At 35.0% G+C, this 10,741-nt stretch overlaps 1 protein-coding gene across 1 annotated transcript in view; it reads left to right on the forward strand.

Moving 5' to 3' along the window:
* LOC129282355 (calcium-activated chloride channel regulator 1-like) overlaps positions 1-3,055 on the forward strand; it is a 28,574-nt gene extending 25,519 nt beyond the window's left edge. Inside the window, exons 10-12 of the mRNA XM_064114224.1 lie at positions 255-371; positions 1,154-1,384; positions 2,282-3,055. Of these exons, the coding sequence (XP_063970294.1) occupies positions 255-371; positions 1,154-1,384; positions 2,282-2,757 (824 nt within the window). The 3' untranslated portion in view covers positions 2,758-3,055. The remainder of the gene's footprint in view (positions 1-254; positions 372-1,153; positions 1,385-2,281) is intronic.
* Positions 3,056-10,741: the final 7,686 nt, after the last annotated feature.

The following is a 10,741-nucleotide window of genomic DNA, read 5'->3' on the forward strand; positions in this document are numbered from 1 at the left end:
AGGGTAATGAAAAGTATAGAGTCGTGTGTAAATCAAAATAATATCATCAATTATATTTTTGTTCATGAACTATGTTATATGACATGTAAACATTTTTTTTATATATTGAGATTACTGCCTGCATGTGAGATTAACTAAGAAAATGTACAAATAACTAGATTTTAAAAAGGTAAATTGTATGAAAAAAATCCATAAGCATTGCAGAAACAAAGTTCGCCAAAAAATTTGACCTTCGTCTCCTTCACACTTTTCAGGAGCTGATTTGATCACTGGTGACGGTATTTACTCGGCTTATTTCCTGGACTTCTCTTCAAATGGACGATATGGCGTCAAGGTAGATGTAAATGGAAAAACAACATCTTCATCAAATGGTGAGTTTTGTATACTTTACCAATTTGAACTTCGCGCGGATCATCAGTGACAACTCTGAAATAAAATAAAGTTTGCTCAAAAGAAATCGTTTTCGAAAGTTATTTTTGTGTGTTACACTCTGTAAAATTTGTTCAATTCAATTGAAGTGAACATTTATTTTCTTACAATTTGACATTTCTAATATAAATAAAGCAAAAACCAATATAGAACAAACACAATTAATATGAATACCATATTTAAATCATAATGGAAGAAAGCTAAAAACCCAGAAAGGTTGGTATTTTTTTACCTCCTGGAAAGAAATATGTCAAAAACACTGGCGTACCTAGGATTTTTCAGAAGGGGGGCAATTTTTTTGGAGGATATTTCGTCCGCGAAAAATTTAGACAAGCAAAAAAAAAAGAAAAGAAAGGTCTTCAACCACAAATAAAGGATTTCTTAGCACAAAAAAAATTGACAAGCAAAAATATAGGAAAAAAAGGTCTTCACGTTCTCGTCAGGGGGGGGGGCAGGGATACGTTCCTTGCATGAGTTGTGACTCGTCAGGGGGGCAGTCTGCCCCCCTGCCCCCCCCCCCCCCTTAGGTACGCTAGTGGTCAATATATATATATATATAATTATGATTGCTTGTGTTGAGAAAACCTTATATCACATTAAGGATTTTCTTTCAAGGAAGAAGTGATTGTTGTACCAAATTATTAATTGAATCAAACCAATATTTGTTTAGATAATGTGCTATATGTAGACGCTGTGATATCTGTTTTCTTTGTTCTTGTTCCAGTTGGTCTGAAATCGAAACGAGATACAGGAACACCATCATCGTTGCAAGGCTTCCAGCGTACAACTACGGCGGGTGTCTTCCAAGTCGAAAACTACTCCCCGGATCTTAATGTTGACATCTTGGCACCATCTAAGATCACTGACTTCACGAGCGTTGAGAGAACTTACGATGAGAATAGAAATGTAACATTGGTATGGACAGCTGTAGGGGATGATTTGGATCAAGGGACGGGTAAGATGCAGCACCCTTCTTTACCACTTTGGCCTGTATTCTGAAGTCAGGTTTAAAGTTGTAGTTTAACTATAAGGAAAGCAAGTTGTTACATAAATATCCAACAGTTCAATGAGGTTCAATGTACCAGCTCATTTGACTCCCTAAACATTATCAACTGCCTGGGAAGGTATGTGTGTATTTGAGTTTTGTCAGACGTGTATCAATCAGATATGATTATTTACGTCTGGGACCGACCTATAACGTCACCATCCGAAAGACGTAAGGATAAGTAAGACAATTGTCTTCACCATTAAATAATTAGTGAAGAGCACAGTTAACATGAGAAGCATTCACTGTAAAACAGAATTTTGAAACGTTTGGCTTCCAATAATTTTAGCAGAGACTTAGACCATGATCTAATTTAAACCTGACTTCAGAATACGGGTGTGGGAGTAAATGGCCAACTGTGTTTATTAACATTACAAAGTTACAAAGAGTGTATTCTGAAATTTTCATTCGATTCTGTGATTGAGAAACAAACGTTTTATCACAAAGAAGACAATCATATCAATTTTGTCGACCTGACCCCAAATTTTCAAATGTAAACTCACAAAATGCATCCATTGAAACACGCTTTTGTTTGCTCTTATTCACATTTACATCATCATTCATCATAATTCAGAAATAAACTGCAATAGTAACCAACACTTATGGGAGGATATTTATGAACTTTATTAAAGAGAATAGAACTTTGCAGGAAAAAAAGATATGTATTTTTATTATGAAGGTGACAATCATGAAAATATTGTTAAACAGTTCAATAAAGAATACATCCTCGATCTTAAAGAGTATTTCATTTGTTTTGTATTATTTTGTACAGTACTTTATAGGTTTTTTTTTTCTTTTTCTACACAGCTGCCTCTTACGAGCTCCATTTCTCAGATAACTTTACCCAACTCCGAACCAACTTTACCTCTACTTCTGCCATTACCGATACAGATCTCATAGTCGGTAACCTCTCTCAAGTCGCTTCTTCTGGAAATCTTGAATCCATCTCGTTTCTTCTGCCGGGTGAAGACTCAGATGCTATCTTTTATTTTATGATAAGAGCCTGGGATGAGGCTGGCAACGCGGGTCCTATTTCCAACATTGTGTCCGTTTCATTACGTCGGCTCCCTCCAACCACCATGGCGCCGACTTCCAAATCACCAGCAAGATTAGAGTTATATATCATATTTATCATTGCAATTTCCTGTATCGTGTTCTTGGCTTTACTCGCTATTTCCATCGCCATTAGTGTGATCTATAGTCGTCGCAACCCCAAGAGCCCAACTGGAACGAATGATAATGCTCATATCAATCATGCTTATAAAAATTCCGAAACGTGTTGAAAGTGAGTCATTCATTCGCCCGACGTCCAATTTAAATATATATCCAAGTTTTGATGATGCAGATTTGTATACAAGAAGAATTCTGTACATTAACAATAACATTTCAAACACTAATCACCATAGCAATTATGTACATAAATACCACACACGTTTACCACATTTACAGTAACCAAATAACATTTTTGTGATAGGTGGATATATATATATATATATATATATTAAACGGGGTTTAAACGGGCTTTTAACTATATATATATATATTGAAACCATATTAAAAAAAGCATATTACTGTTACTCTGTAATTACAATACCCTCGTATTTTCAAACCATTGCATTTTGTTTTTATTATTGTAAAACATGTTGTTATAATAACAACGCCAAATCTTTCAATATATTCTTGCAGACACGATACAGCTTTTTGTGGATTTTTTTTCTGAAACGGGCTTTAAACTATCATGGATTTTGTAGTCAACCTAGGCTGAAGATGTTTTCATATTGTTTTAGATTTTACCAGTCATATCATTTATGCAATGTCATCCGTTTATTAATATTTGCAAAATGGATATCAATGATACCCGCTGCAGTCACCGAGTCACGTGATTGACTGGATCAACATCTAGGATGAAGATCGCTCGTTCTTCAGATGTGTTACCCATCATTATCTTGATGATTATTTTCGTTGTACTTCGTTGAGTCCTATTTATTTAATTGTATTTACCGATCACAAAACGTGTTTACTTATACTCCTATATCTGAATACCAGGCGCGTTTTTAGGGGGGGCGCAGTGCTGGGGGCGCTTTGGGTACTGAAGCCTCCCCCCCAAAAAAAAAAAAATACATAAAAATAGATCCTATATTCGTATGATTGATTAATGCAGTATTCCATTCATGTTGTGCTATAAATCAAAGTTTTCACTATTCAAATTCGAAAATTTTCTCGGTCGGTCGTTAAACGCTCCCTCACAAATTACATTAATGCTCTCTTAAAGTGCGAGTATCTGGAGTCAATGATCTCTTGCAATACAGTAGACTGCCTTGCAATTTTTCTCAAAATTAACCTCCATAACTGACCTGGGGGGTGTTTCACAAAGATTTAAGTATGACTTAGAGTCGCACCTAAATGCCTAGTTGTGCGCGATATAAAAGCCATGACCACATTGGTCAGGGGCCCGTTGCAGAAAGAGTTGCAATAAATCGCAACACCAAAAATCAAGCGCAACTTGATTTTCAACCAATCAACAGCGCGCATTTTTGACTTGCGTTTAAACGCAACTCTTTCTGCAACGGGCCCCAGATCATGCAAAGAGCGTATTGATCAATTAGATTGTGCGTTGCATTTCAGATACGCGTCGGCATTTAAGTGCGATTTAAGTCATACTTAAATCTTTGTGAAACACCCCCCAGGCACCACAAAACCCACAAAGAGTCGCCAGAAATTAAATTTTAGTTAAATAGCCCTTGTGAAAGAGAAGATTCTAAGCTTATAACTCATTAACAATGATTGATCATAACCCTCTCAAGTAAGAGGAAAATGCTCACTACCATGGAACACTCCTTTTGATAAAAAGGGGATTAACAATCACTTGTCTATTGAAGAGCACTTACTCTTCGACTATTGTGTATTGTACACAAAAGGAAGATTAAAAATAAGTAGAATTTCATTAGTAGGAATGATCAGATTGCCCCCAAAGTTCACACACTGATTACGTACATCCCATCCATTAGTGTAAACCTAAACAAGTATCAATGTTACATCTCATCCTGTCTTGAATTTATAGGGGTTCAAAGAGATATGAATATTCAGGTATTCGTGAAAAAAAATGATTACAATTAACTCAAAAAGACAAAAGAGTCAAACACTCAAAAATTACTCTTTAGTTTTGTTTGGTACATCCATTTTTTTTTACAGTAAATAGGGAAGAATATCCTCTTTCAGAAAACACCAAAATCTTGAATTTGAGCATTCTGACCAAAATATTTTTAATTCGCTCTAATTGAAAATCACACAGTGCTACTTTGTGTGGTTTAGTGATGCTGGGTTACTTCATCCACCAACCTCGAATATAACAATACCATGCTTTGTCAAAAGCGCTCCGAATTTTTGTCATTCTTTAGGATATAGGATATTTTGCATCAGGGAATATACTCCTTGATTGAGGCTAAACTTATTTAAAACATATAGTTTTAGTACAGGCAGGAGGGCTGACTCAGATAGGTTTCGAGAGGGGGTAAAGCAATGCACAAGATTTTCGGCGCGCTCTGAGCGCCAAATTATAATGCAGAACTTTGCACGTGAAGCACACCGAGAAATTTACAATTTTATATGTTTAATAGTATTTTTGTGTTAAGTTTCATGTTTTTTTTCCAAACAAATTTTTGCAATGGATTCTTTAATTTTCAATTTTGTCAAAATTATTGGCATGGCAAATCGATATGTTTGCCGCACCCCCAATATTTTTAAGGCGTTCGCCCTCTGCCCCCCCCCCTCCCCCCTGTCCCATGATGTAAGCAATATGTAGAATGACTATATTCTTAATACGCTATTGTGTAGACTTTTGTGTTATACAGGTCAGTGATCATTGGGTCGTATTCTTTTGCAGCCTTTGTGCATGTTGAGAATCCCATTCAATACTTTAACGATATTACAGATGTTCATTATTTCATTTATTTGGAATTTTATAAGTGCTCCAAATGCTAGATTTGATTTAAAAAAAGACTCTCACAGGTCATCATATTCCCTCGCAATGTTTTTAAGGGGTGTCATCATTGGCGGCGGAAGCCAAAAATTTTAGAGGGGACCACACAATTTTTTTGACAAGCAAAAAAAAAAAAAAAAGGTTATCAACCAAAAATTTAAGGGGGGACGCAGAAAAAAAATTGACAAACAAGCAAAATTTAGGGGGGGGACACGTCCCCCCCCCCCCCGCTTCCGCCGCCTATGGGTGTCATTGACATTAAAACCCATCTCCTCCCATGTTCTATTATACCCTTTTACGTTCAAAGTCTTAAAAAACGCTTGGAGAGAGTAATAACACAAACCCATTTCTCGATAACCAGTCATATCCCCTATATCTACATGTATAACACCCATCAGGCCATGATGCATAATAAAGATGAAGAATTCTCAATCAAACATTTTGAAAGTGTGATTTTCTTTCGCTCGGTCGCCACGCTCCCTCGCATGATATTGAAATAGTTTTTTTTTGATGGGGGAAATTGCTGCTTGGTCAGTATAAGGCTATCCAGAATAGATAATTCTCATTGTTAAAAGCAACTTCGAAAATTTATCAAGCCCCTAAAAACTTTTAGTCTAGAACCGCGCCTGCTAAATACCCAGGTAACTCAATTGGTTCTTACCTCATATCATGTTACATTCATTGTACCTAATTATTATCATGGTTATAGATCAGGCAGCTAGCCTGTAACAGACTGATGTATGAGCAGTTAACACTGCACATTTTATATCAGAATTCGATGGATTTTTTGTGCTGTATATTTTTTTTTCTGGATACATTTAAATCAACTAATTGTTGCGCATGTTACCTTTAGATCTTCATGACGAGAAACTTGATAGTCCGGAGCCCTTAATCGTATGTTATTTGGTAATGGTGGTGATTTTTTTTTACCTGATCGCTACGAAAGCATGAATGCTTGTAAGCTAGCAACCAGAGGTCCGACACCTTAAGGTCCTCTCCGATGGACCTGGTAATGAGGATTAATGCCTTACCAAAGGGCACTAGCGCACCATGTTGGAATCGATCAACCCGGGTCACTGGAATCCAAAACCCCCGATTTGTAGACTTTATATAGATTAGCATGAAACAAGTCATTCGGATGCTATATTTTCAATCATGCATATAAACTTGTCATGCGTTGTACATGTAGGCCTATTCATGAAACAAAATGGATGTTTCATCTCCATCATGGCAATCATCAAGAATAATATGTTTAAGGTGATTAATGTTATAATCTTGTTTCATTTTCATAAATAACAGGGGTCCATATAATATACACTAATGAAGTGATTTTTTTCTATCCTTTGTATTCAACAAGCTGGTAGTTTTAAAAAGTTTTTTTTTCAAGGTGATGGAGTCTTAATAACTGGAATGTACTTTTGATTCCTGGATGTTTTAATTCATAACGATTATAGCAGACAAAGATATGTAAGAGAAGAATTTCGTGTATAACCTTGCATGACAATTCCATTGAATGAAAGTTGAATTTAATAACCAAGAAGCACATTTATCAAATAATACATGGAATAAATGATAAGTGTAAAGCCAAAACAAGATTATACTTACCATGTCTACATTCAGTTGGAACTTTTAATGTGTTCGTGCATTTTGTTCGATATATATCATGAGTATCTAATCGTACTTTAGTTATGTGTGTAGACAGTGTGGGTTGTTTTCGTGTGTGTGTTTAAATATGAGGGTGCAAGTAAGACCAAGGAGATATCACATCTAACGAAGGTTTGGGGTGTGTGTGAAAGGATAGTGAAAGAGCGAGTGACATGAGATGGAGAGGAGGGGCTTATGGCATGAACGGCCCGTCATACTCGATAACGATTTTAGCTCTCTAATTGGATATAACTGTTCACTCACTCTCCCAAGTGAGTGGTGGTAAGATATGCACAAATCATTCACTCACTCGGCATGCTCGAGTGAGTGAATGAATGATGACTTATGGCATGAACGGCCCTCTGCTTGGATAAAACTGTTCACTCACTCATTCTCCCGAGTGAGTGGTGGTAAAATACGTACAAATCATTCACTCACTCGAGTGAGTAAATGAATGACGGCTTGTGGCATGAACGGCCTGTCATACATGTACGGTGTGTGTGTGTGTGTGTGGTGTGTGGGGATGCATGGGATCAAGATCAAGACAGACCTCAAACTCCGCTATTTGGAAATTTGGTTCAGCAAATTAAAATCTTAGGCGTTTATTTCTCTCTAAATGTAATAATAAAAGAAGATCTAAACTTCAAAGAGATACTAAGCAAAATAAAAAGACTTTTGGGATGGTGGAAACAAAGGGATCTAACCCTAATGGGTAAAATACAATTGTTGAAAAGTTATGCATTATCAAAATTAAATTACGTCTCGTCACTTTTAGTTGTCCCTAAGTGGTTGTTCGTTGAGGTGGAACGGATCACTTTTGAGTTTTTATGGTCAGGTAAAGACCGTATAAAGAGAAACATTATGTATCAGGATTACTCACACGGTGGGTTAAGAATGATGAATTTTAAGTTGTTCATAAAGGCCCAACGTCTAATGTGGCTGAAACGTCTATTATACGGGGAACGCAATGCTGGGTGGAAATTGTATTTTGATTTCTGTTTTAGATCACTCGGTGGGAGACTGTTATTTCTATGCGATTTTGATATTTGCAAATTAACACAGACAATGCCACAATTTTATTTTGAAATGCTGAAGGCTTGGCAAGATATGAGAAAATATAGATATACAAAAGAGGAAGTAAACCCGATTATATTTAATAATAAGAATGTATGTGTAAGAGGTAAAATGATTTTTGATATTGATCTTTATAATAAGGGAATATACACTGTAGATCATATTTTTGATAACGGGGTTGTGAGACCTGTGGCTTATTTTCAAAATCTTGGGGTAACCGCAGATGAACTGCTCCACATTATTGATATAGTACATGCTATTCCAATTACTTGGAAAAATGCCTATAGCTCTATTAAATTTATAAAGATTGACGATGAGAACTTCAATGTTAATTTGAATATCAGTAAGCTGGAAACTACTTTTGAGGTGATTAAATCAAAAATGATTTATAGTTGTTTTGTTGAAAATTTACGGGAAACTTATAATTTAACATTGAAAGATAAAAACATTAATTTGAATTTTACAGATGTTGAAATGTGTAATAGGCTTGCCCAAACCAGGAGCATAACTTTGATTAGGAAACAAAGAGAATTCCAGTTCTTACTTTTACACGGGGCGATTTATACCAAAGAACAGTTATTGAGATTTGGGTATGTTAAAGACAGTTTATGCTCTTTTTGTGGCAGAGAAACCGAATCATACATTCATATTTTTCTAAATTGTTCCAAGGTAAAACCTTTATGGGAATTTTTCATTAAATATTTCTGTATGTCTGAATTAAGAGATTTAGAATGGAGAGATATACATTTGGGATTATCTGGAAGTACGAATAGAAATAATTGTGTAAACTGTATAATCTTTTTCATCAAATATGCCATTTTCCAATCCAGAACTAATGGTCAGGTTCCTTCCTGTCATAAAATACAAAAATATATTGCGGAACGTAGGGAGGAAGAAAAATGCTTAGCTATAAAATCGGGCAAATTGAGTTTGCATGTAAAAAAATGGGAAGAACTGAAGGTGAATGAGGCAGTGAATGCAAACAGGTGTGAAGCGTCTGCTGGTGCTGTGAGTATGTAATGGTATGTCCGCGTGTGAATGCGAGTGTGCAATGGTATATGTCCGCGTGTGAATGTGAGTGCTTGCTGCCAGGGATGGGGGGGGGGGGGGGGGGGGTTTCCTATCTCCATGGTTAGCAAAATATATGTTTGAGTAGATCCAAAAAGAAAGAATATTTTGTTTGGGGTGTGGAAAAGGTTTTGTTTGTTTTATTTTGTTGATGTTGTGTTTTGTTTTGTTTTCGTGTGTGCTTTATATACAAAATCTTTATTCAGATTATTGTATACTTTCTAAGAATAAACATAGAGACTTTTTTTTTCTGTATTGTCTTACAAAAGTTGGAGGAATGAATATACATGTATAAGTACTTTTTTTTTTATTATGGGATAACCTCTTCACTTAAAAAAGTCTGTACTTTTGATTTTTCATCATACAATACGGTATTATTATACAGTAAATACATGTGAAATTACGAGGTTTTTGTTATTGGTATTATGGGTTATGATAATATTTGTTCGAAAAATTTATATCAAGATGTATATTATTTCATATGTTATATTGCTGTATAAGTGTACTTCACTTTAATTTGCATACATGTATTTGATTTATTACCCTTGTATATGAAAAATGTAATAGTATCTGAATAAAGGCTAAAAAAGCAAGAGAAAAAAAAAAAAAATGGGGATGATTGTGAAAGGGTGTGCTGGTGCGTGTACGCGCGTGTATTGTGAGGATATGTTTTGTGTACATGAGAGGGTCTATTTGTGCTTTTGTATCCTTATTAAGATTTTTTTTCAAAGCTCACAATTGCAAGCTCATATTTTTCATTGATTTGACCTGTACCAAATAGCATCAGCCTTGTTTTTCACTTTAATTATGTATAAAAAAAGAAGAGGGATCCATTTTCGTTTAGTCACGTCGTTTATTTCTTAAGAGATATATAAAAACGAAATGTTATTATTTAAAAATAATCTATTCTATCAATCAACGGCCTTATATATATTTCTCAAATTCAAGTCCATTATCTACTGAAAATAATAAAAAAAAAGAACTATTGTTTTGATATAGTAAACTAATTTTTATTTGTCCATATATATATTCTTTTTTTTTTTTAATGAGAGCGCCGTTAAAACCAACCAACAACAAAATTTAAAAAAATCCATAAAATTGGATAATATATACAGGTGTAGTTTTGAATTGTCTTTTACAAAATGAGATGGACCTTTACGGTACAAATAAATATGTTTGATCATAATAATAAAAAAGTGATAATATTTCTTAATTTTGCACAAATTACAATCCTTAAAATCCCAAGGATTGTGGTGCGTGCAAAAAAGTAATTCGTCCGAATTTCGCAAATGAGATTCGCAAACGTAATTATTTAGATTCTTTTGACCTTTATAGCACCCCACTTTTCCAAAACAGCATTAATAATTGTTCTTACTGTATATTTTGTGATAAGCACGTACGTGTAAATCTCAAAGTTTATTTTTATCTAATGAGGGGGTTATCCCGGGGGATAAGATGTTTCAACATAGATACAGATCTGGGAATTCCCCCTCATAAAGCTT

This window comes from Lytechinus pictus, chromosome 2 (genome assembly GCF_037042905.1).
Source record: "Lytechinus pictus isolate F3 Inbred chromosome 2, Lp3.0, whole genome shotgun sequence".
Lineage (NCBI taxonomy): Eukaryota > Metazoa > Echinodermata > Echinoidea > Temnopleuroida > Toxopneustidae > Lytechinus > Lytechinus pictus.